This window comes from Podarcis gaigeae (genome assembly GCF_964106915.1).
Source record: "Podarcis gaigeae genome assembly, chromosome: 1".
Lineage (NCBI taxonomy): Eukaryota > Metazoa > Chordata > Lepidosauria > Squamata > Lacertidae > Podarcis > Podarcis gaigeae.
Genome location: NC_139678.1, coordinates 52989882 through 53017344, shown reverse-complemented (window position 1 = coordinate 53017344; position 27463 = coordinate 52989882). Strand labels below are relative to the sequence as shown.

The 27463-nt window shown below is 41.4% G+C and overlaps 1 protein-coding gene across 4 annotated transcripts in view; it reads left to right on the top strand.

Annotated features, from left to right (window-relative positions):
- The window catches only part of EXT2 (exostosin glycosyltransferase 2), a 79937-nt gene that overhangs the window by 22834 nt on the left and 29640 nt on the right, over positions 1 to 27463 (top strand). For all 4 annotated transcript variants that reach the window (XR_014567094.1, XM_083750532.1, XM_083750530.1 and 1 more), the window contains 2 exons: positions 18592 to 18723; positions 27061 to 27250. Coding sequence is in view for 3 of the 4 variants with exons in the window: in XM_083750532.1 (XP_083606658.1) it covers positions 18592 to 18723; positions 27061 to 27250 (322 nt within the window). In the remaining variant the exon portion in view is untranslated. The remainder of the gene's footprint in view (positions 1 to 18591; positions 18724 to 27060; positions 27251 to 27463) is intronic.

The window sequence follows — 27463 nt, the reverse complement described above, 5'->3', positions numbered from 1 at the left end:
CAATAAAGTGATGGGTTAAAGATGGCCCTTGACACAAAGGTTAAAAACATACTTGTTTTCTCCCTAATGTGAAGGGAGTGGGGTGGGGCGGATGTGAGAAGAGAGTGCCAGGACTTGCCAGCAGGTTCTTTTTTTCTGTAGCTTTTCAATCTCTGCCCTACCATTTAATGTTTTCCTTCTTAAAAGAGATATACTTCTGTGGTACTGTGCAAGCACCCATGATTAAAGAAAAAAAGGGGGGAACAGAGCTTCAAGGTCTTGCTCATTTAAAACTGCTAAGGGAATTCCAAGTTTGAGGGTGTTTGAAAGCTACTGCGTCAGCTTGTGGCAGGTAGGAGCCAATATCATGGATGCACAATGGTCTGTGTTGGCCAGGGAAGAGGAAGGGAAGGGTGTGGGGGTGCAGGGATGTGTTTTCTACACTTTGAGGGCCATTCCCTTACCATCATGCTGTCCCATTTTGTGATTTGATCTTCTGTAATATTGGTTTGTATCCCCCCTACTTCACTTCTTCTAAGATTATTATATAGTGCTTTTAAAAGCCAGGTGTAGCTTGGGGAGTGATACATAAAAAATACATTTGCTTACACATCACAGTTGTTCCGTTGTGACAGTCATTTGTGTGCAGGGCTGTGATACAATTACTGTGCAAGGATGCAAGAGAAGACGCCCACATGCTGTAAGCTACATGCACACCTGACACAGCTGTCTGGGAGTGGGATGTGAGGTATTCGCAGCTTCTCGCCCTGTAACAAATGAGCACTGTGAGGCTGGCTTCTAGAGGAAGTCCTTCACAATATCAAGCGACTTTTAGATGTGAAGAAGGGTGTGCATAGCTCTAGACCTTCTCCCTTGCAAACGTGATGGTGGTGGGGTGAGTGACCAAAGCCCTTTACAGTGCAAATCTTTTGTAAGAGCAAGACTAGGCTATCTCTATTTCCCTAGTTCTTTTGCCTGTTTGGGACTATGTGTCTTTGGACTACTATCCTAATGGCTCTGAGCACTATAGCCAGAGCGGGGGGGGGGGGGGGGAATTATGTGGCTTTCAACTGTGTGGCAAAAGCTGTAAGAGAATCTTGTACTACATACAGGCAGAAGGGTGCTGGCTGAACCAGGGGCAAACTCCCTCATTAAGAGTCTTAAAATGATTTTTGTTAGAATGAGGTTTCTGTTAGAACAAACTCTTACCTGCCTACCACCTTCTGTACTATCTGATGTGAATTTGAAGGTCATCGCTACTCAGATGTTGGTTCTAAATGATGCTACATTGTTTGGCATCCTCGCCTGGCCTAGCGTTGAATTGAGAAAAGATTCAAGATTCTTCATTTGCAGGCTCTAGCTTTTGAGTCTCTGCTAAATTTAATCATGGTTGTTGGGTTTGAAATCGCAATACTTTTAAACCCTTCCTGGACCAATTTCATTTATCTTCAAGTTTTAATAACAAATATTTCTAAGGAGATATTTAGCTTTTTGTGCTTCAGCTGCACATGGGGAAGCTGGAGGCAAAACAATAATGTTGAATTCTAGGGAGATGATTTGATGTTTACTCGCCGTTGTATGTTCTGTTACAGTGTGGAATACATAGTGGAATTGGGATTTATCATGGATCATGTAGGCAACTCCGGGCCCTCTCAACTTCCACATATTATTTTTAGGATGTAATATCAATCATTAAACTTGGTTGCTTTTGCAGGAGCCCATTTGTGGACTTATAATTATGATGTGTTACCCATCTGTAAACTTTTTCTTTCTGCTCTTGAGATTTTAATTTCCTAAACTCTGTCAAATAGCTTATCTCTCTCCATCTTTTATGAGGAGTTGTTCTTCTGCATTTTCTATTTCTCAGATCAAAGATTACTGCCATTGTGAAAGCCATCATTGGATGGTTTCTTGGTGGCTAGCTTTATCCCTAGTTTTGCTTCTTACCTGTCAAAGTATATTATTTGCTCTAAAACCGAAATTGATTTTCTGATTCCTGAGCACCCAAATTTTGATTGAAATCATTGTTTTTAGCATTCTAGGTTGTTGTGATTTAGTCCTTAAAAAGTATCTTTTAGACAAGAAATGGCATACATTTGCAGCACAGAAAGGCCTGAAACCCCCCCTTTTTGGGGGGGGGTGAGTCTCTGCTGCTGAGGTAGAAATGTATTCCATACTTTTTGAATTAAATCATCTCTTAAGATGAGTGTGCAATATGCGTCCATGTGTTACTTTAGCCCCCAGGAAAAGTACTTGGATATTGTGGAGGCAAAATTTATTTAATATAAACTTACTTTGCCAGGAAAACATAATATATAAACCAGAGTTGAGAAGCTGTGGTATTTTATGGTTAAGGATTGTGTGGCTTAGGCTTTCTTGTCCTCTTTTCTCTCTGCTGACTTGCTTGCAATGAGACCTTGGGCAAGTCCAGCAATCTAGACTTTTTATAATCAAATTGGCTAAACAGTTTGCCGTACAAGGCCCCAAGCCCACCTGAATTTCTGACACATCTTTGACTGCTAATCCTGCAAACTGATTTGTGTTCATGCTTAATCCCATGCAGTTATGCCTTGAAAGAATGGAAATATGGTGTCCATGTGTGCTTGGAGTATGTGAATGTCCCCATTACCCCCCACCCCAGCCCCTCCTTTTAGTTTTACAGAAACCAGAGGTTTCTTCTGGCTTTATCTAACCCCAGCAGACTTGCCACTTGGAAGAGACATGAGCCAATTGAACTTATGAAACTGATAGCAAGCTGGCTGAACACATGGATTTCTGAGACCACCCCATGTCTGCTAAGCAGCTCTGTTGCCAGCCTGATTTCTTTAAAAAAAGCCACCTAGTAAGCATTCTTCTCAAACCCTCACTCCCTCATATTAGATTCACATGGAGCCGGAAAACTAGATGCTCCTGTGAGTGGCAAATCCAAAGAAAGCTCTGCATTTGTCATAGGCTCCTGTCACTTCCTGTAGATCTCTGTCTTTGATCTGCTTCTAAGTCACAAAAGTCACAGAATCACAAAAGTGCAGAGAAACTGGAAAAAGGTATTGAAGTTGGTAGAAAAGAACTGTGCATGCCTGCATACAGGAACAACTACAATGGTACCTCGGGTTAAGTACTTAATTCGTTCCGGAGATCCGTTCTTAACCTGAAACTGTTCTTAACCTGAAGCACCACTTTAGCTAATGGGGCCTCCTGTGCTGCCGTGCTGCCGGAGCATGATTTCTGTTCTCATCCTGAAGCAAAGTTCTTAACTTAAACCGAGGTACTATTTCTGGGTTAGCGGAGTCTGTAACCTGAAGCATATGTAACCCGAGGTACCACTGTACTTCATTTTTATTGTCTCGATGGCTCCTGTTCTCTGAGTGGACAGGGTCACATGTAGATCCTTGCGGGGGGAGGAGTCATCCCACGCTTTCCAGACTGGCCCTGGCTTCCCAGTTGCGCAAACAGGGTCTTTTAGTGCAGAAGAAATTCAGTAATTCAACACGTGGAGTGCTTCTAATTTTATTTCCTTTTCATCTTAATTTCCTTGCTTTGGATTTTCAACGCTTAGCTTAATGGATTACCTTTTTTTCAGCGGAGCTTCCCTTTCGGATTTTTTTCTTCATTTCCTTGTTTTCCTCTTCCCCCTTCCTGGAGGCTTTTTGCCTTTTCCCTTTTGGGGCTCAGGTACCCAAGGCACAAAGAAGTACAGAAGAACCCCCTCACCACTCCGGCAGACGCAGGGTAGCCAGGCTCTGCTTCAGGAATGGCTTTCTGCCCATCAGCTGGGTAGTGCAGTAGCAATCAGATTTCCCGCATGCCATTTTGAACCTACAGAGCCTCAGCTCTTAAAGTGCCATGGCATTTTAAGAATACAGTCGTACCTTGGATCCCAAATGCCTTGCAAGTTGAATGTTTTGGCTCCCAAACGCCGCAAACCTGGAAGTGAGTGTTCCAGTTTGTGAACATTCTTTGGAACCTGGACATCCAACGCGGCTTCTGATTGGCTGCAGGAGCTTGATAATGCAGCCAATTCTGCATCCTTGGATGTAAACTTAATCTGGGAATAGCCTGAGGGCAGGTGGAGGACCATAGTCTCACTTTTTAAACATTTACAACTGTCTAAACTCTGGGCTGGTGAAGAAACACTTACGGTAATTCCAGACTTGAAGAGTTGGTGTTTGTTCTTGTTGATAACATGATATATGAGAGAGAGTTTTATATTACAATGTAGTTATATTTCAGAAGGTTGGTTTTACGGTACTGTATTGAGGGGAGGAAAATGATTGGGTTAATGGGTTCCTTCTAAAAATAGTTTAATGGAGCTGATCTTCATATAATTTCTGTTCATAGTAATGGAGCTTGTATGGGAGATACTGTTGGTGGATTTTGCCTAAGCCCTTTTGTCCTTCTGTGAGCCAGTTAAAAGAGATTTATTATAAAACAAGTAAAGATACCCTCTGCTTAATTGGGTAGCAAGCCTAAAGTTTTCTGTACTGCCCGTCTCCCTTTTATGCCAAAGAGGAGGGATTAGTGCTGCTTTGACCTCTTTATTCAGAAGAAGCATTGCAGTGGCAGCGTGTTTTGCTTTTGTTCTAAATGTCTCAACTCTGACCTCCAAGTGGGCTTCAGTCTCCAGGTCAAATGAGACATTTGCAGGAGTAAATAATTTATTTGTTTTTAATGCCACTTTAAAACAGCATGAGTGACTGGTTTCTGTGACCCTTCCCCTTTTTCGTTTAATGTGCTGCTTTTGGCTCTTCTTTAAAGGGGACTCGGTGGAGTAATTTTGACTCTTATCAGTTCGTTGACAGCTATATGAGCTATTACTGGCTCCAGGCAATATATGCAGGCGTGTGAAACCTCTCCTTTTTTAACCTGGGAAAAAGTTCTGCACCAAATGGATTGTGAAGAATATGGAGATGGGAACTGGAGAGAAATCTGCCTAGGACAGCCACATACTAGACTGCTTATATAGTGTACAACAGATTATTTATTTATCTCCAATCAAAGCGTAGTCTGTGTTTGGTTGTGTATGAAAAAATGAGAATGCACGGATTTTAAATGATTATTAAAGGAGAACGTATGGGCAACTGCTAGATATTTGAAAGGCATTTAATTAGTATATTTGACTTTCGGCCATCTGTCTTCCCCTTGAGGGAAAACAGCCTCTTTCTCAGGCTCTTTAGAATCATTATCACATTGAAAAGAACTTTTATCCATCTGCCATTTGTACTATTTTAGATTGTGTGACTGGAGAGCCTAACCCCACTTTAATCCTCCCAGAGTGCCTCTCTAGATTTCTACCTTCATAAATGTCAACCCTGGACACATTTCCATCTTATCAGATGTATGAAGCAGGAGCTCTCCGTTTCCCATTAAGAGAGATTGTATGTGTGTGTACAACATAACATGTTTAAAAAATAACTGACCGAAATATGGAAGCTGAAAGTATTACTTTTGTAAGTTTGTGTTACATTATATCACCTCAAATTTTTTTGATCTTGCAAAGAATATGCTTCTGTTATGCTGGATCTTAAGAAGGATCATGCAGTAAGGTGAAAAAGAATCTTCTATTATGTGGCTGCTTGCCAGAAGTTATAAGAATCCTTAGCATCTAATAATATTTTCTATATTTATAAATTTGTCCATAAGTGTTTTTCCCCTAGTTACCTCATTTCTCACATAGTGTTCTTGGTTCTTATGTAATGAAGCAATCTTTTGTTAGAATTTTGGGGATGCAGTTTTTTTAAACAAAGCATTTACAGTGCTAGATCCTCTACCTGTGAGCATGTCACCTGTAAATCTGCACTAATACGTATATATTCCTGTGACATCACAGTAAATGGGTGTCATAAGGCACTGAAAGACTAATCAAACTTCATGCGGCTCAAGGAGCGAATGCCGGGGTGAAATAACTCCTTGCCTCCCCTTCTTCTAGGTTTCTCCCTTCTGCAGTTAATTGGAGGCCTTCTTATTTGAAGTCTAGGGGTCCTAGGGTTCAGACCTAAACCTATTTTGGGGCCAGGCATCAGTCCTGAAAATGAGAAACAGTAACAGTGCCTCATGAGTCTGTGAAAAGTATCTGCTCCTAAGTGATCATATCCACCCCTCATAGTGGGGCTTAGTGCTTGACTTCTGAGCAGACTCTTCATCTTCTGTTTATTAAACACTGGTCACCAGAACAAAATTATCATTAGAGCTTTTCTTGGTTACACACTTTATGGAATACTGTGACACTGAGGACCTTGTGAGATACGAGGCATCCCTTGTGTAGTCTAGGATAAAGGGCAGCCCTGTAATAAAACAGATCCCTATTTGAAGCAAAAAGAAATTTGGTCCTGAATTTCCTTAATATTTAACCTCTGCATTCAAAGGAATTAAATCTTCTATTCCCTTGCTATGGCAATAATGAGAAATCTCAAATAAGATCGATGTTGTTGTGGCAGAAGGCCCTTTGTATTTATTTACTCGTGATGTTGGATACTGATTAAAAGTTTCCAGCCATGTTGTAAGCCTGCCCAGTCTAGAGCCAGGGCAGCTGTCGACCAAGGGAGATGGCTAGGGGACATAGTACCAAATCACAGTAGGAAGCATCAGTAGATAGCTCAGAAAGCTGGGAAAGGTGTAAACAGAGCCTCAATTTATCTGCCGAGTGGGTTCTCTAAACACAGTTTTATTGGACAGTGGCTCCTGCTTTACTAACCTCTAACCTCCGTGGTGCTTGGAGGTGCTACCCACTGACCAGCCTTGTCTTTGAACCTCTCTTGGTTCTTGCCACCTCAAAGGCTTGCTGTTGGATTCCTATGTTTTTCTTGGGACTTCACCTCTCAGCTGGATGCCTGCAGCAGGGAAAACTGATCCACCCTTAGAACACTGACATATTTGAAAGCGATACCCTCGAGACTTGAAACCTATTGCTTTCTGTTTCGGGAGCTGTCCGTCACTTGTCAGAAAGTGTAGCTGAATCCTTTTTCACCCTTTTTCAGTTGGCAGTCATATTGCGTTATATATTTATGCATAGCACTGATTTTTGTTCTCCCCATTCCTGGCAAACCCCTCTTGTGTTGGCAGTAACTGAAGCAGATGTGAATATCTGTGGATTTGGGTTTGTGAGGTGATAAGTACAAAGCAGAATGTTGGATCTGTGAAACATTTAGACAAAAGGATTGTAAAAATTCCCCTGTAGAATTCCTGTGTCTGTCCTTGCTTGTTGACTCATTGCTCTGAAAGATCAATACAGCGGTACCTCGGGATGCGAACGGGATCCGTTCCGGAGCCCCGTCTGCATCCTGAAGCGAACGTAAGACTGCGCGTGCGCAGGTCACGTTCGCCACTTCCGCGCATGCGTGTGATGTCATTTTGAGCGTCTGTGCATGCGTGAGCAGCAAAACACGCTCCGTTACTTCCGGGTCGCCACGGAGCACAACCCGAAAATATTTAAGCTGAAGCGTATTCATCCCAGTACTACAAACTTCGTACTGCCTGGCTGTTTTCTGTTGTTTTGATGTATCTCCTTCAGTGGAATTAGGTATGATTTTGTAGAAGAAATCTCATGGTCTTCTGCTCTTCCTCCTTCAAAGTAACATTGTTGTCTATAGCTATTGTCCCTCCCCTCTGAAATATGGCAGTCCTGAGTTTTTTGTGTGTGTGTGCACCAGCTTAAAACTCACCTGTTCACCCAGGTATTATTCATTCCTAGCTTGGTTAGTATATGATTAGCGACCATGGTTTGAATCTAGAGGAATTGCTGTTGTCTGTTCCCTCCCTCCCAGCCCAACACGATTGCTTGCTGAGTATTGCTGATATATTTTTCAGGTGTGCCAGCCTTGGTTGCTTGAACTGTCTTCATTACTTGAGATAAATTTGATGGCAGGTTATTGTGCAGTCAGTAACCTGTCCTGAGCTCTGTAGGGCCTTATATGTTAGTACCCCAACCTTGAGCTTGGTCTGGTAGCAAATTGGCAGCCAGTGCAAATCCTGAAAAGAGGGTGGGGGGGAGGGGGAACTACCACCTGCATTTAACAAGCAACCTAGCTACCATGTTCTACACTAGCTGCTCTGGAGGAGCCCCACAAATAGCAGAGTGCAGTAATCCAACCTTCAGGTTACCAAGTTGAAATTGGAGGAGGGAGGATATGTTACATCAAGGTCCTTGCTTAGATATGCAAATGCCTACATGTGTCTTCACGCAGTATTTGCCATCATTAGAACTGAGCAAGAACATTGAACACTGGCAAGTGTGCCAAGTCTGGCACTAGTAGACATTTGTAATGTTTCTCTTTTGCTATTATGCATCTGAATGACTTGCATAAAATGATGCTTTGAATACTACTGAAATGCAAACTCAGAATAAGGATCAATAAAAGGTAGAGTTAGTAATACAACATATCTTCCCTTTTTAACCTCACCACTGGGACTCGTCTGTGATGTCAGTAGTTTACAGCAATGAAACTGAGAACCTATAGAAGGCAACTCCCAAGTGACCAATATCTGGAGGGTCAGACAAGGATTTTGAACTGTGACCTTGGTGCTCCTTGTGAATCTGAAACTACAAAACAAATGTTGGTACTAGCTAAGATTTCATTCCTTACATACAGGTTTCTGGTCTGATCAATAATGAAATATTCCTGATGTGTGTTCTTACAAAGTGAGAGTTCAAATTGGCATATCAGTTTGCCAAATGCTTGCAATGGTAGTTTTAGCTAGGCTTGGCATTAAAGTACCATAAAGACCATGGGGTCAGTTGGTGGCTCGATGATCTCAGTATTCTTGGATAGGGGCCAACTAAGATACCATGGGGGAGTTCACCAGCAGGGTAGAATGGCAATACAAACTTCCTTTTCTCCCTGTCCTGTTTTAAATGCTTTAAAAAGCATTTATACAGCAGTCCATCATTGCCAGGCCTGTTTACTCGTTACTTCTTTGTGGGGTAAAGGTAAAGGTACCCCTGACTGTTAGGTCCAGTCGCGGACGACTCTAGGGTTGCACGCTCATCTCGCTCTATAGGCTGAGGGAGCCGGCGTTTGTCTGCAGACAGCTTCTGGGTCATATGGCCAGCATGACTAAGGTGCTTCTGGTGAACCAGAGCAGCGCACGGAAACACCGTTTACTTTTTTGTGGGGAGGGGATGTCAACTCTCTACTTGGTATGAATCTTGGGTTCTCATGTTCCTTCCACCTCAATATCCACAGCAGGTAATAAGTTAGCTGGGCTGTACTGTGTTTGTTTTGAATGAAGCATCCCTTGCTCACCCAGTCTGTCGGTGCAAAATTTTCTTTTTTTTTTTTTTATTTAAAAAGTTCAAGGAAGCATCATGTCAGATAAACACAGTATATCCTGTTACAGATAGGTAGCCGTGTTGGTCTGCCATAGTCAAAACAAAAAAAATTCCTTCCAGTAGCACTGCAGTAGGAAAAGCTGGGCTTTATGACTGGGCTGATCTTGATTTGTGATGGGTAATTTGGAATGCACACGAAAGCTCATACCAAGAACTAACTTAGTTGGTCTTTAAGGTGCTACTGGAAGGAATTTTGTTTTTTTGTTTTGACAGTATATCCTGTTCACTTTTTACTCTTTCCTAGAGTGTGAGGGTGTTCACTCCAAGTTTCATACCACTTAAATAATTTTCTTTGGAAAGTAACCTACAAACTGGCCTAATACAATTCTCTAAGTTACTTTTTTTTTTTAGTGGAAAGCGTCTTCCTTCAGTTTCTATTAGCTTATTATCAAGTTTCAGTGGATCACTGTGGAACTACTTTGAGGGTTTTTTACAGTCAAGCAGTGATAAGTTTTATGAAATAAATAAAATAAACATGTAACGAAATAGGTTTTATCCATTACTATGTAAGTGGAGTTCATGGAATAGGACTTCCCCTTCTTCTCCTCCCCTCTGTAAGCCCCCCAAATCTGCTCTGGAGGGTCCCCAATACTTGTGAGAGCAATCTGATGCAGTGTGCATTTATGTGGCTTGCCTCCCACATGAAAAAATTGTGAAATCAGCGGGACTTGTATTAATACAACTTAATGCACGTTTGCAGTATTTCATAGGATATCAGGTTTAGATTTGCATCAGGTACAGATGTACTGTTAATGGCAGTGGATATGTTGATAAGTTGAAGCTTGTGAAAATTTATGGCCAGAAGCTGAAACAGAGTCTGGGTGGAGGGAGTTGGCTTTGCAAAGACTAAAAGTTTAATAAAGGACAAAGACCAGTATAAAATTAGGGATAATTGCAGTACTGTTAGAACAGTCACCTCTGTTTTGCTTACCTGAAGGTAGTAAAAGATGTATTGGTTTTCTATAAAGCTTTTCCAAAAGAAAGCCATTAAAGTAACCTCTGCCAACATGAAAATGGTAGCACTTCAGGACCTCATAAACGGTGTGAAGTGTGGCACTCTGGGAACACTTGACTCTTGCAGCGGGGCAACAACTTGCAATGCTATGGCGCCTGACCGTTAGGTTAGGCAATTAACTTTTATTGCTTTCTTCCAAGTCTTTCTCCCTTTCTCTTGGCTGATTTTTCTCTTTTCCGACTAGAACTTTGGTCTAGGTGATTGATGCAAGCCAAAAGTTTTCCCCTGCTGATGTAGCCCCCATGTGATTAATCTGTTTTCATTAATACTGCCTTTTTGTGCATTTTGCCAGTATTATTTTTTTCATATTAAGTTAAGACGTTTGTCATTGTGCAGTATGATGAAGCATCTCTAATTATGCTAACAGCAAGTTTTGCTCATGCTATGGCAATAAACTGCAGTATATAACTTGATGCTGTGCAGGCCTGGGGGGACGGAATAGGTAGTTAAGCATGTGCATTTTTAAGGAAAATAGCATTTTTGCCTAAATCAACTTTCCCCTGCTAGGGAGTCCAAAACAACTGGGAGGTCACCAACTCCCATCAGCCTCCACCATCATAGCCAATGGTCAGGCATGATGGGAATTGTAGTCCAAAACATGGCGAAGGCTAGTATCTATGGTTATTAGTTTCAGTGTGTAGATTTCTGCAAATGCTACATTCCTGCTTGATCCTGGCAAAAAGATTATTCTAAATATCTACCATATACTTCAACTTCTCTTATTAGCATATTGTTGTACTAAAACCAAGTCTGGCCTGAGTTTGTGTTATACTACCTTGTTAGGGAGTGTGGAAAGTTCCAATATTGCCAATATTTATGAGGTACATGTGGTACAGACGTTTCCCTCCTCAAGTGGAGGCGTGCATGCATGTGGAATAAATTGATCGTGCTCTTCCCAATAAATGCATCTTGGTGGAGCTAAGCACGTGAGAAGCTAACGCTAACATTTGTATGTATACCAATGGGTGGGGGACCCTAGCGCACATCGATCAAAATTGGCCTTCCAGATCTCCTCATTTTGCCTGCTAGGCCATTTCCCCTGAACTCCATGCATCTGCCTGATGTCATGAAGGGCCCACATACCTTTTTGAAATTTTATTAAAATAAGATTTATAAGATTCTAATTGCAACTCCCAGGCCACCCCAATCACATGGGCCTCCTCCCCCTCCCCATAGGCCTTATAGCTGCACAGATGCATTTAAACATACTTTCTTGAACCCAAAATGTCTTGTGCCAGTGGAGAGGCACTACAGCAATGCAACACAGGGTTCCTGGATTCTGTTGCTTCCATGTCCCACTTCAGCCCCTTGTGCCTTATCCCATATGATCCCTGGACCCTAGAAGCAGCTCTTTATGGGGTACATAGCACTGCAGTGGGGAACAAATAGGAACCTGCAAACCCCATTGTGCAAGTGGAGTTGTGGTCTGCCTTTTCTGGATCAAACCCAGAGAAAGGAAGAGATAACTTAGAGGGAAAAGATGAAACAGATGGGTAGTATAGAAGATGAAATTATTTATCAGGTTTGAATGGTTTAACTAAAGTTATAAACAGAAGAGTGTTATAAATTAAGTGCATCATTCCTTTACATAACAAATACAATAGGCAAATTAGTTTTGCGTCTGCTGCTTATTCCTGTGCATCCCTCAATCCTGAGCTTGTTTGTTAATTTACTTTATAAAATTCTTTTGTAAGAACCAAAAATTACACTACAATAATAAAGGACATCCACTCCAAAAACAGCACAACAGCAGCTGTTCTTGAAAGCAGCTAAAAGTACAAGTTATTTTGCCTGGTCTGTAAAATGCTAAAGAGGTTGAGCTATGATGGAGCTGGCTCATAGACGGTCACAACGTGGATGTCTAATACTGCATATCTACTACTTCTTCTAGGATGTTGTCACAAACTCTAAAAAAATTAGTGAAGACCAGAATTCTAGTAGGTTCTGGTTCTCCATGATATGAAATGGATTAGAACGGAATGGATCTATGACCACTTAATAAATTGATTTGAAGGAAATTCCAGGGGGCAGGTAAGGATGAAAAGCAGGACTAAATAAATAGTCCAGTGTGGAGCTTTAAGCACACAGCCTCCTTGCAGAAATACCTTGGTCTCCACATGCAAAGTATGCATGGATTACCAAATAAGGCAGGTTTAATAGCCAAACAGCTGCAGCTGGTTGACAGGTAGTGATGAAATAGGGCTAAGGTGCCAGAACAACAACAGCAAAAATGCAGAGAAGTTCAACCCAGAAACTCTGTCCTGACACCTTATTCTACAGGGCAGTACCCACAGCTGAATTGTCATGTTTCAGCAAGTGTCAACTCTCTGATGGAGAGGACTTTTTGTATCTAGAATCACTCAATTTAATCTGTCTCTCTGATTTAAAATCAAACCAGTCAGAAAAAGTTGTGCCATGTGATAGTGCCAATTACCTGTGTTTCCTTTTCGTCTAAGTTTTTAAATTACGTGCACAGTGGGGGGGGGGGGAATCAAAGCTTTCTTTGATGAAATAGGGAAGGGGCATTTCTTCTTAAGCAGAAGAATTTCCTGTTGTGCTTAGTAATGTTGTGTATTGGACAGTACTGGATGACTGACTAGCCATGCTAATCAGTTTTTTCCCTGGAAAAGCAAACAAGGTGGGAAGGATTCACTGAGCTCTGAAAACATCTGTTTGGAGATTTGCAGCCTCCTTGGAAAGTTTTGGATTTTGCCTCAATGAAACACAACTTAAAAGAAGAAAGATTGCTAGTAGATTAAACCCTTGCATCATTATCTTTTTAAATTAATAATTATTTGGCTATACATGGGCATAGATATTTAGGCTATAAAAATTGTTCCCTTTCCTTTTATGTCTTCCTAATTCCCCATCCTTCGTGGGACAAACATTACATTCTTTTTGATGTTTCTAGTAGAAGTTTGAGGAGGTGAATGCATCCTGCAGGAATTGAGTTTTTTATAGACACTCTTACATCATATCACAGAAACCTGTTTCCACAGTATAAAATTGAGTGGTGAGGGCATTTGATGGGGCCAAAATGATTAAACTAATAGCTCTTCACTATTATGAAATAATAGTGCGGACCTGGATATTAACAAGAAAAATACTAATATTTCAATCTGGAATATTTCCAAGTTTCATGGAAATACATGGATGATTTTGCATGCTGTTTGCGAACACCCTCATTAAGGTGTGTGAAAAATTCCTGTTATTGAAGCACTTGGCTTGGAACACCCAATAGCTTGGAACACCCAATAGCAGAACTGAAAGGCCTCTGGATGTTTTTGTTGATTGCAAAAGATACAGAATATGGAAAGAATATGGAGTATACAGATAGGAACATAAGAAGAGCCCTGTTGAATCAGGCCAAATGCCTGTGAAAATCAATTGTGCATTTTGAAAGCAGCACATAAGCTAGTTTATTTAATTATTCTCATCATGCAGGAACTATTAAAATATCTTACAGTTCTCCTGATGTTTTCCTACTTAGAAGCCTAAGCTAAGGACACATATTAACTAGGATACACATATTAACTGAAGGAAGGAAAACAAAAAAATGGCCATACCATAGACAGATTTATGGGGTAGTTTTCTACCCAAAGCTTGACATCCCCTGTGGTGCAGTTTGCCTGTCATACTAAGCCAAACCATGACTAAGCATGAACAAGCAAGTATGCAGTACGTGGAATAAAAATCACAACCACTTGGCTTCTCCTCAGTCCTGCTTTTATGCTCTTCGGAGCTAAGACATGGTTTGGCTACCTGGGCTTATGCTTACACACACACACACACACACACACACACACACACAGAACCAAATAAACCCAGACGTTAGCCAAGCACAAACCCTGGCTACATCTTGTGGCTTGTGTGGAACAGATACAATTTTTTCAGATAACCCACCATGTTAGACTTAGTGTTGTGTCTGAACCAGACCTATAGAACATCTTTCACAAGCCATGTGTGTTGTGTCAGGAGAATATCACTTTAATCTGCTTCCCTGGAGCAATTTTTGCTTGAAAAACCACGTGGGGCATGTTAGTTAACACATTAATTCTTAAACAGAAACTAAGAATCTAACAGACTGGTTTTTTTTTGGGGGGGGGGGGTTGTTGTTGTTTTACCCCAAGTTGAATTTGTGTGTCCTAGGGTGGTAAAATGTTACAAAAATTCAGGTCTGCTTCTCTGGGTCAATCTTTGCTGTGAAATACCATTGGGGGCAATTCCCCCTCCTTGTACATTAACATTGGTTGAGGGTGGGGCAGTGCCCCATTGGTGGGATTTTTTTGCCTCCAGCACTTTTTACTAATGGAAAGAAAACTGTAAATGATATGGGGCTGAAATTTAGGGACATTGCATACTACTGTGCAACTAACAAACCAGTACTGTGTTGTAGGTCTGTTTCTGTATGAATTCTGCAATGAACCCAGGGTGAACGTCAACCCTGTTTTTCATAACTAACTGACAACTTGGCTATGGGAATCCATGTATTGGTCTCAGAAACTACATCTTCAGAATCTTCTGGTTGGAGCTTGTTCTTTTTATAGGGGACTTGGAACCGACAACTTGTAAAGGATAATGGGCTTGTTCCATTTTGCAGGCACAGAAAAGCACTCTGTATTTAATAGACACGAAGCATTCCCTGTCCTGCTTGAGAGCTTATTGTAATACAGAGACCACTTTATCTGTTCAAGGACAATAATTTATTTGTACATAGCAGTGAGAATCTTCAGCCACACAGTACAACTGCATAATTTCATAAGTTGTGTTTAATTCTGTTATTTCACCATGACTACCGTATTTTTCGTCCCATAGGACACACCTAGTTTTTTTGGGGGGAAATAATGGGGGGAAAATTTCCTTTATTCCCCCCCCCCACACAACTAGGTCGGGGAAACCGAACCAGGTCAGGGAACAGCGGGATGGCGGCGCTGCGCCTCCTTGCTGTCCCCCGAGCTTGTGGGGCTGGCCGATGTCTGTCTGGCGCGCGGGGCTCCAACACGCTGCGGATGTCTGCCCGGTGGGTGGGGCGCTCTGTTTCAGGGCGCCCCTCGCACCGGGCGGCAGGCTGCTATCCGCAGCGTAGGGTGCCCTGCGGGAACTCCTGCAGGGCTGCCTAGGCTGTGGATATGTTCCCAAAGCGCTGGGCGCTCTGCTTTCAGCACACCTGGCGCTCTGGGAAGCAGGCTGCTATCCGCAGCTTAGACAGCCCTGCGGGAACTCCCGCAGGGCTGCCTAGTCTGCGGATGTGTTCCTGAAGCCTGGAGAGCGAGAGGGGTCTGTGCGCACCGACCCCTCTCGCTCTCCAAGCTTCAGTGAAAGCCTGCATTCGCCCCATAGGACGCACCCAGGTTTCCCCTTCATTTTTGGAGGGGAAAAAGTGCGTCCTATAGGGCGAATAATACGGTATATTTGTGTTGCTGGTTTTTCTTCACAGTTAGGAAGTCAACCTGATAAGCATCAGTAACTCATGACCAGCTGTGTTATGCCTTTGTCTTTTTATCGTTCTCTGAAATTTTATGCGCAGTCAATGCAGTTGAGGGAAAAAATACTGTTTTCCTTGCTGGCTGGCTGTCCTACACAAACACATGCAGATATTCCTCCTGGCTGATACTGGGCCTTGGGGAGGTCTTTAAATTTAAGTGCCTTCTGGACACTTAACTGTGTTGGAGATCTCTGCAGAAACAATTAAGTGGAGAAAATAACTTCTGTAAGTCCAGACCGCTTGAGATATGATTATTGGCAAAGTATGTTTCCTTTGGGGTTGATAGTTTTCAGAATCAATTTGATTCCCAAGTCCTTACAAATTTGTTTTGTTGCAGTTCTGTATGAGAAGCAAGGAATGAATTAATTACATTTTAAAAAAGCTACCCATTGCCTATTCTCAGGGCTTTTTTCAGCCAGAACTCGCTGGAACTCAGTTCCAGCACCTCTTGGGTGGGCACCATTGCCATTATAAGATAACCAGGGAGGTGTTCATGGTGAGTTCTGGCACCTCTTTTTCTTGAAAAATATTCTGATAATTGGCAGTGAATTTAAAATGATAACAAGACAATGTGTTCTCTGTGTGCATCCTTGCGTTTTGAGTTCTGTAGTTTGGATTTGGCTGCTTGCAGTATATGGCAGCAGTAGCCATTGTTTCTAAAGGGCTAGAATAGGAATAGCTTATTATTTTGTTGTTGTTGTTGTTTAGTCGTTTAGTCGTGTCCGACTCTTCGTGACCCCATGGACCAGAGCACGCCAGGCACTCCTGACTTCCACTGCCTCCCGCAGTTTGGTCAGACTCATGTTTGTAGCTTCGAAGACACTATCCAACCATCTCATCCTCTATCGTCCCCTTCTCCTTGTGCCCTCCATCTTTCCCAACATCAGGGTTTTTTCCAGGGAGTCTTCTCTTCTCATGAGGTGGCCAAAGTATTGGAGGCTCAGCTTCACAATCTGTCCTTCCAATGAGCACTCAGGGCTGATTTCCTTAAGAATGGAGAGGTTTGATCTTCTTGCAGTCCATGGGACTCTCAAGAGTCTCCTCCAGCACCATAATTCAAAAGCATCAATTCTTCGGCGATCAGCCTTCTTTATGGTCCAGCTCTCACTTCCATACATCACTACTGGGAAAACCATAGCTTTTACTATACGGACCTTTGTTGGCAAGGTGATGTCTCTACTTTTTTTTAGCTTTTTCTACAGTATATTTATTATCAGGAAACAGTAAACTGTTTTGAGGTTTTTTGTTTTTGTTTTTGCAGCAAATATAATAAAATAGGGCCAGACCCATTGCCTCTCCTGCTTTTTAGGTGCACTACCATTACATGTTTACTGTCTAAAGAACAAAAAAGGCAAGTCTGATCAACCTTTTTGGCCATGTTTTCCTGCCTATTCCATATCCTCCCTAAGGAAGCTCACCAGTGACTCCAAAATTGCTGTCTATAATTAGGTGCATGGCAAACCTGCCTGTGAAGGTGGCCTCCCTAGAAGATTTTAAAGCCCAGCAGGCTCATGGCCATATATGGCTTTATAGTTCATAACCAGCACTTTGAATTGTGACAAAAAATGAACCAGTAGCCAGTGCAGCTGTTGTCACAATGAGCTTCTCTTCTCCTTGTAACTGGCTTGGGTCAGCTATTTGGACGCAGCATCTTGGATCCACTGAAGTTTCCAAACACTTTTCAAAAGCACATTGCAGCATGTAACTAAGGATGAATGAATGAATGTAACTAAGGTGTGCATCATTGTAGCCAGATTGGACGGCTCCAGGAATGGGTGCAGCTGGCACACTAGTTTTAAATAATAATAATAATAATAATAATAATAATAATAATAATTTTTTATTTATACCCCGCCCTCCCCAGCCAAGGCCGGGCTCAGAGCGGCTTACAAGCAATAATAAAAACAAGATGAATGATTACAACTTAAAAACAAAAATAAAATACAACATTAAAATAATGGAACATTAAAATATTAAAATGTAGCCTCATCGCAGGAGAAGGAAAAGAAAGAAAGAGTAGAAAAGAGAGAGAGAGAGAGAGAGAGAGGGAGGGAATCAAATTGGCTCCAAGCCAAAGGCCAGGCGGAACAACTCTGTCTTACAGGCCCTGCGGAAAGAAATCAGATTCTGCAGGGCCCTGGTCTCATGAGGCAGAGTGTTCCACCAGGCCGGAGCCAGAGTTGAAAAGGCCCTGGCTCTGGTTGAAGCCAATCTAACTTCTTTAGGGCCTGGGACCACTAGGGTGTTATTATTTATGGACCTTGAGGCTCTCCGTGGGGCATACCAGGAGAGGCGGTCCCGTAGGTACGGGGGTCCTAGGCCATGAAGGGCTTTAAAGGTCAAAAGCAGCACCTTAAATCTTAAATGTGCATGGATGATGTGTATATAGTAGGCCTCCCCAGTCTAATGTCCTGTAGATGTTTGGGGCACACGTCCCATCTTTCCTGATCTTCAGCCATGCTGTCTGGGGCTGATGACAGTTGGAGTCAGAAACATCTGGAGGTCTCCAGGTTGGACAGCTGTGGTGATTTAGTGAATCTATGTGTTTACGGCATCACTCTGTGGGATCAGTCTGGGCTGAAACAGCCCAGTGTTAGGAGAAACTACTGTATAACATGGTGGAGTCACTGAGAACCAGATCTGCTTTAGTCTTCAAAACCCCATCCTAGATTCAATTTCTTAGCGACAGTTGCATGTGACACATATATGTTTCAACCATATACAGATGTTTGATATTTCTGTCTGACATAAATATGTTGTGAAAATACTATTCATTATTCTTTGCAGGCAAGATGGTTCTGGGAAGCTTACTTTCAATCAATGAAAGCTATTGCTTTGGCAACCCTCAAGATTATCAATGACAGGATCTACCCATATGCTGCCACATCATATGAAGAATGGAATGATCCCCCAACAATTGTAAGTAGAGCTATATTTCTATTACATTTAATATGCTGGGCCTCTTCAAAAACAGACTCCCATTGTGATCTGCTGATATTTTATATTTTGCTGCTAAACACAAATTTCACTTAACTTTGTCCAAAATATAGCCTAAAGGGAAATATTTGTGTATTAGCTTGCTATACTATTTCTCTTTTTCTCTTAAAATGGGAGTCTTAAGCTATTGTCATATGTTAGAAGGTCTAGTTTTGCCCATTGCAAACAGTTCTTACGATATGTGCACTGCGTTTCTGCTTTAAGAAATTTGAACTACTTGTTAGCAGAGGTACTTCCAAGAAAGTGGCCGGGAAAGCTTTTTGTCTGAGAATAGTAAATGTTGGACTCAGGATGGCAAATGAGTGATTGCTGTAGGCATGCTCTTTCTGACAATAGAAACTGATTATTATTGCTGAATTTTGGTGATTGTGGTGCTATTCCATGATTACATTGCAAAATGTAGAAGCTGAAATTGTTACTAATCTCCAATAAAGAAGTTAGGACATCTTACAAGCTTCTACTCCAGAGGGACTCTCCAGAGTAGATTTTAGGGGTGCTACAGCAGGGAGGAAATGAAAGCAGAAGTCTTGTTGTGCAAGTTGAAGTCCTCTTGCACTCCATTGGATACAACCCAGTGTGTAGCAAAACAATACCTGTGGCTCCCCTTATCCTTTTAACTGAGAATTTTAATTTATTGGTTTACTACCCCTATGACACTTGCAGAGTCAAGGGAGTGTTCATATTTGTCAGTTTATTGCATGTTTAGGGAGTTCTCCTGTGCCACCTTTTGAGCACCATTGTACAAAATGTATGGCTCTGTTTTGTCATTGCTGTTTCAGTGTTCTCAAAAGGGGTGTCATAAATTGTAGTTTAACCACCACTATTTTAATAATCGCCAGGAGACCTGCTGTATGCAGAGCAATAAATGTACTTTCTCAGCAGACCTCCATTTTCTCTGTGACTGACTGCTAGAGAGCAACTTGGCTGTGAGACAGGAAAAGAGATGCCCTGCTAAATGAAATAACAGATAAATACCGGTAGTTCAAAGAATGGCTCATGTGTAAGTTAGAGTGAGAAAGCAGCTAGTGCAGAGAATGGTATGAAGGTTCTACTGCTAAAACTAAGCAGTTCTTCTACTATCAGCCATCTTGGGGAAAGATTGCTTGGGACCAATATGTCAGTTGCTCTGAGCAACTCAGGGAGAGCCGATTACACAAAGATACTGCTATCTAAATGCTTGTTATACAAAAATTCACTTATCCAAACACAAGGAATTAGTACCAAAACCATGCTATACATGCTACAGATTCAGATACCCGAACAGCTGAACCTGTCATATATTCTCATACCTCATGTCAAATGTAGCATCCCTAATATGTTGTCTGTTCTAGTCTAAGCAGTTTGCCTTAGTCGTGTAAAGTTAAGTCATAGTAGGTTTTGAAAAACTCTCCTGCTTTTCTAAAGGACTGATCTTGAGAGGGTTTTTTAAAAAAACAAACAAAAAACACCCATGAGTTTTATTAGTGTCCAGTGGGTTTAGTTGTCATGATGATGGATATCAATACTGTATTATTATATTGAGCCATCGTGTTAGCAGTGGTCTGAGAAAAGCATTTTATATAAAAACTAAAGCTATGCCTGTTGCTATGAGTACTTTAACTTACCAAACATACTATTTGGAAAAGATTTTACAGTGCATCAGCTGAATATCTTTCAAAAATGTTTCCAGGTGAAATTTTATGGCATCTATCCTACAAAATGTAGGACAAGGTAACGACAAAGGCCTCTTAAGACCATACACTTTATAGCTATATGCAGCTTGATTGAAGGTTTTGGCACAGAGGTAGCCCAAAAACGTTCACTTAAAGAAAACGGTATTGAACCATTTTAGTTTCAGATCACTTGACACTTCAACATATCAGTTAAAATATTGGAAATGTTCAAGTGTTTCTGTAGCTGGACACTTACCTGCTTATTTGAGGAGAATATATTTCCTTTCACATGAGTAACTTGTCAGCCCTGAGAGACACCTCAACGAACAGCTATTAAAATAGCACAGGGTTTTTCTTTTGGACTGGCCAACAGATCTTTGTAGATCCTAGTCTGTTTGGACTAAGTAACAGGCATAGTCGTTGTGTGAATTATGACTTACCTTTGGAGAAACTTGCCCCTAAAATTAATGGAGTAAATACAGAAACTGTTAAAAATGCACAGGCACCATGGTGCTTAGATGTCAAGGCCATGCCAACATTTAGGTAGAAGCTAATTTTGTCGTTGCTAACAGCTGCTAAGTTTCTGTTAGTGGTAAATGAAAAAATGTAGATTTGCTACCTATTACAGGTTGGTTTAACAAAACATAGAAACTCTCAGTCATGGAGAGATCTCAAACCAAATTAAAGGGGCACTGAAATCCATACTCTACGGGTGACTTCTTTTTTAAGTCTCCCATTTCTTGTATGTGTAGACTCAGCAATAGCAATGCACAAAATACCATTGCACCTTAGTTCAATTTTTATTTTGTCATGGATAAGGACAGTACAAAACTTGTTCTAGAATTTTAGGGTGGGTTTTTTGTGGTTTTTTTACTGAACTTGGTCTTTCTCACCATTTATAGCCTGAAATGTAAATAAACTGTAGTTTTTGCTTGGTTTATACACCTACTGCTGCCACCACCCAAACTTCCACTGATCAGGTGTCGACAGGGAAGAGGAGTGGAGTGGAGGAGGATGCGACTGAATCCACCTCCCTTTCGCCTTTTAAACTAGCTGATCATCAGGATTTTAGTTTTAAAGAGAAGTTCCAAGTTCCTGCTTGGCTGCTGGGTTATTACAAAATGCTGGCTGAAAAGGGGGAAAACAAACAAGCAATTGCTTGGCAAGTTTGAGTGCTAGTTTTAGCCTAGGTAAACTAAAGTGCTTTGCTTACCGAAGAAGTGACTGATGATATTCATTATGAAACTCAAATTCTGGATTAAGAGAAATTATGTTCAAGACATATTATGCAAATTAACACAGCATTAAGGGTTAGATCAAGACTTCCCCAGAACAGAACTTTGCCAACTAGACACAGCCTCAGGTGGAATAAAGGAGGCATTTTTCATTGGTTCCTCCTGCACCTCACTATGTCCCCTCAAAATCTGCTCTGGAAGGTTTGAGGACCCTACAGAATCATGTAAGAGGTTGGAGGGGTTGCAGAGGGAAGGAGAAATAGGTGTCAGTTTTTGCCACTCTCCTTTCCTCCAGTGGGAGCTGCCTCCTGGATCCAAATTCTTTCTGTAAATGGAAGGAGCTCTTCAGGTTTGCCCTTTGACAAGTTGTGGATGGGAATCATGGGGGGAATGTTGTCTCTATGCATTCAGTGGAAGTACATTCTGCTTGCAGAACAAAATAAAATAAAGGTATTCCTTGTCAGGTAATTCATAATAGAAACTGCATTGAGGTGACAATAGATACTTAAAACAACCCAGCCCCCCCCCCCAACCACCCTTCCTTGGAAAAATGATGTAAGTATAATTTTAGTATTTAAAAAGTGTTGGAAAGAACATTTTGATCAATGTATCATTAAATCCTCCTTACTTCTTTCATAATAGTAGTCTGTTATGGTTCAAGCAGAATATGATTTCACAAAGTAATAAAATATGGCTGCTGAGAAGAAAATTGTGGGAGGGAAGGAAAATAGCACTGCTTTTGTTCATGAGAACAGCAAAAAAACTTTTATTATCACCATGTTAGCTATCCAGCAATGGGGGAGTAATATTCACCCTCATAGTGTGCATACCAGCATGTGGGCGAGACTGAAGGAGTGAGTAACCAGGAACAGGATCTTCAAATTGTGTTGGCTAGCTCAACAAAACTGTCCTATCACCTCAAAAAGGATCCAGAAAAAGTTCAGAAAAGTGGCAACCAAAATGATCACGGGGTTAGGGCAAGGCACTATGAGGAAATACTACAACACTTGGGACTTTTTTAGTTTAGAGGAAAAGGCAACTAAGTGTGGACATGATCGAGGTGTATAAAATCATGCATTGCATGAAGAAAATGAGTGCTAGAACTCAGGGGCATTCAGTGAAGCTGGTCATCAGAAGATTCAGGAGAGACATAAGAAAGTCCTCTTTCACACAGCGCGCAGTTAAACTATGGAATTTGCTCCCACAAGGGGTGATGATGGTCACCAACCTGAACAGCTTTAAAAGAGGATTGGACAAATTCATGGAGGATCAGGCTATCAGTAATGGCTGTTAGCTGTGTTGGAAGCAGCATCCCCCTGAATACCAGTTCCTGGGAATCACATGTGGGGAATAACAGTTGTTGTGCTCAGATCCTGCTTGCAGGTTGCACAGGCTGAATAGGCAGGTGGTCTTCATCTTCCTTCTGCACTCCAGTCTGTGCCAGCGAAGTGGCTCAGGAGCATTATTCTATCTTCTCCTTTTTGTTCTCTTTCTGTCTTGGGGATTTATTTCATTTGATTATTTATGCAACATATTTATATGTTGTCTTTGAAAATAAGTTTAACATCACAATAGTGTTCTTTGACTTGGGTATTGCATTGTTGGCACATAACTTCTGTTGTATTTTTAATTATTGTAATTGTGTTGGAGATAGAGTACAGATGTTTTCAGAAACAAACACTATAAATGATTATACACTAATCATTGAGAATTCAGTCATTTTCACTTATTACTCTTAAGATTAGCCCCCCCCCCTTATGAAGTTTTTCTCTTTCCATGTGGGGTGAGGTTCAGAGTCCTTCATATCTCAGGAGACGTGAATTCCATCAGAATCTTTTTTGTGGGGGGGATAACTTTCTTCATTCTTTATTGAGTCTTAAAATAGTTTTAATACTGCATGCAGTTAAAGAAGAAGAAAGTTCACTTAGCCAAAGCAAAGGAAATAAATTCTCCAGTAGCAAATGGAAACTTTAAAATGTTTTGGGTTTTTTGGTTTTTTTTGCTAAATGGCAGTCTGACACAAATGAGTCGCTTCTTGTGGAGATGTTGCTTAAAAAAAAAATCACCAAAAGTTAGGCCAGTTTCCCAGCCTCCCACTCAGGTTCTGGATCCCAGTGCTTTGGCTTCTTTTGCTGTCTGCGGAAAGGAGACCGCTGTCAAACAGCCAGGAATGCCAGACCGAGCAATGTGAGAGCCCTGCTGCATTGCAGAGTTGACACTTGCAACTGGATATGGCTTGTACATAAAACTGATTCACGATAAATACCCTATCAGTCTTGGGTTAATTACTGTGGCTCCTGTAATGAATATTAGCTGGTTGAGCGTTGGGAAGGCTGGTGGCTGGGGGTGGGGAGTGAGTTAGAATTGTCTGAGCCATGGCTAAGTGTCAGCACTTTGTCAAAGAAAGTGATGGATGATTACACCATCAGTACCAGTTGTGGGGAGTGTGAGAGAGAGTGAGAGAGATCAGTTGGTGATCTCCAATACAAGGCCTGGATGCACCTGAAACAAATGTTGACTGATGCGTTTTCTATTGTTGGGAAGAACCATCCTTATGTCACCATCAATTTCATGCCCTGCTTCCATAATAGGGATTTAATTAGGCTTCTGTTGAGTTAATTACCTGCATTGTTTGCCTTTCTACAACAGAAGTTTGTAAGACTCAAGTAAATCATGGAGGTTTGAATTTGCCCAATTTCCTGCCGAAAGTGAGGTCAAGAGGTCCCAGACTGTAGACACACTTTTCAGGCAGGCAGCAGGGGGTTGGCTCTTAATGGTGCTTCAGCAATGCCTAAATGCCCTTTTGAAATGTTACTCTCAACTAAGGAAACTTGATTATTTTTGAGGTGGGGGCGTTCACTGTTGGATGTCAGAGTAGCAGAACATATTCTAGCTCAGCCATTCTTTGCCAGTGTCTCAATTACACAGTGGGCTCCTTTCAACAAAGTGGCACAGCTGCCTAGATGCTACATTTCTTTATCTAGGCTTAGAAATGTGCTGGATGTTAACTGTACTATAAGAATTTCCATCATAGTTCTAGTATCAAAAAGGAAAACGTTTCTTTTATGATATTGTTCATTTTGAAGGCAAACCTACTGGGATCAGTAGTAAAGAGGGTCAGGCAATTTGCCTCATTTGCCATAGCCATGAACCAAAGCTGGAGCTCCTGCTATTGATTAGAGATTACTTAAAGGAAGCTTTTGATTGCTTTGTTTCATTTGCCAGTTGTCTGCCCTGCCCATCATTTGTTCCTGTGCTGCATTTGCAGTACAGTGGTACCTTGCTTTAAGAACAGCCCTGGTTACCAACAATTCGGTTTATGAACTCCACAAAACCGGAAGTAGTGTCCTGGTTTGCAAACTTTACCTCAGTCTTAGAACGGAATCCGAACGGTGGAAGGGCACTGGTGGCGGGGGCCTCATTAGGGAAAGTGTGCCTCAGTTTAAGAATGTTTCCGGTGTAAGAACGGACTTCCGGAACGGATTAAGTTCGTAAACCGTGGTACCACTGTATTTACATGTAATGATTAGCAGATGAACAGTGAAAGACAAGAGCTAAAGAACAACTTACATATGAGTAGGCACCCCGTCTTGTTTTAAGTGGTAAATAAGCTCCCCAACTTGCCATTGCAGGCATGAAGCTTGAAAGAATGCTACTTTTAATGTTTTGTCCAGACATTGTAAAAAATATTGTAGGAAACACCATACCTTTCCAGACAGAGGGAGAGTGACTAATTTTTCCAGAAAAAAATGCATATCTTTTCTAATCATTTCTTGTTGGCATACCACTGCACCATTTTATACCCATTGTCATTCAAGCACCAGTAACCTCCTGACTGAACTACTCTAACATGCTGTACCCAGAGCTGTCCATTGACATTGCTATGCCATTAAATGATTCAAAATTGTGCTGTCTGACAGTTTTCTGAGATGGCACTTATTACTCTGGTTTTATTTAATCTACAGTGACTCCCTAGTCATGGTGCTGGTTACTACTATTTAAAAGTCCTAAATGCAGTGGAGGACGCTGTGATTGCTCCACATTAAAAAAAACAACTATATAAAAAAACTTGGTGCCCAGGCAAAACTAGTGTATGGGAGGATCTAGCAAAACTCTACGGCCGAGAAGATCTAAATGACTTTCCTATGAACATAAGTAGATGACTACATCACAGTAAGCCTTCCGATCCAGCACTGTTCAAACTATTGTCGTGTTCTGTAGTGTTTTGTATTACAGCTCCCATCATCTCCCATCATGGGCCATGCTTACTGGGGATGAAGGGAGTTGAAATCCAAAACTTCTGGAGGGCCAGTAGGTTGGGCAAGGATGGTCTCTTTAGGACACACATCCCTTCTAGCTGCCGCTGACAGTTGGGAGATTCCCTAGAGCATTCTTCAATAAAGTGTGAGTGGTTCTTGTTAGAAGTGAAAATTGAGAATATCTATATGTGCAACAAAATTATTTAGCTGCATATCAGACTCTGTTGATCCTAGCCAATATGTTACAATGTCCTATTCAAGGGTGACGTTAATGCCCTAGTTTTTCATAGGCTTAGATTTTTTTTAAAAATCTGCTTTCCCCCTGTCTATATTCTTTAATGTTAGTCTTTGATTGTGTCTCTGGGAAAAGAAATGTATACTACAAAATGCATTCTGTTGGGACTCTACATTTTGGCTCTACTGTGCCTTATCTGCATCTCTGCCAGCTAAATTGGCTTCCTTATGATGGTAAAATAAGTCTTTTAAAAGTATTTAGGGAACATTAGGTGGAGTAAATAACTAAAGTTGATCTTTGCCTCTTGTTTTTTAAAATGCTTGAAAGGTAGACTGTTTAAAACCATAGAACAAGCCTATTTTTGTTGAAGGTTGCTTTTTTATCCTTCTGTATTGAACCAAGAGTATGTTTTCTTTTTTATTTGTGCCCATTTTGTGTCAGGTTTATTAATTTGCCTCTTTTTACTTCATTCCCCCCAGAAATTGTGGCACTAGGCTGGTTTTCTGTTTGTTGGCCTAGTCTGAATTCATATAAAGATTAAGCTTCCTTTTGGGAAGAGAGATGTGGGGAAGAAGCAAGCCAGGGTAGCCGAATCTTTCTGGTTTTCCAGTAATCTGTCTTTTATTCTCCGGTAGCCCTGAACATACTTGATAGTTTTTATTATGACATGAACAAAAGCACAGAACATGTTTATATTTAACTGAGATTGGTGTTTTATCACAAAAAGAGGCTTTCAAAGACCAGTTTTCCCTCTAAAATGCTTAATGTGTTGGTGTGCTGATCTGGTCCTAATGATGGAAATTGCATTCAGTTGATTTATTCCAATTTTATTACTGAAAAGTGACCTTTGTTTAATCCTACTTCTTTCCTTTCTGCAGAAATGGAGCAGCGTAAGCAATCCATTATTTCTTCCGCTGATTCCACCTCAGTCGCAAGGCTTCACTGCTATTGTCCTGACCTATGATCGGGTTGAGAGCCTCTTTAGAGTCATCACTGAAGTCTCAAAGGTGCCCAGCCTTTCAAAGTTGTTAGTAGTTTGGAACAACCAGAACAAAGTTCCACCAGAAGGTAAGTTGTGGGGAACCAAGCTCCTCCTATGAGGTGACCCATTTTTCCTTTACACCCTGGCTTGAAGTCATGTCATGCTGAAAACAGAAGAGCTTCCTTCATAAGCATGGGGATGATCTAAGCCATGCCTGTGAAGGAACTCACTGGGGGCTTGAAGTCACCTCTCAAACGCTGATTGGCAGTGACTTAAAACTTCTCTTCCAACAGGGATCA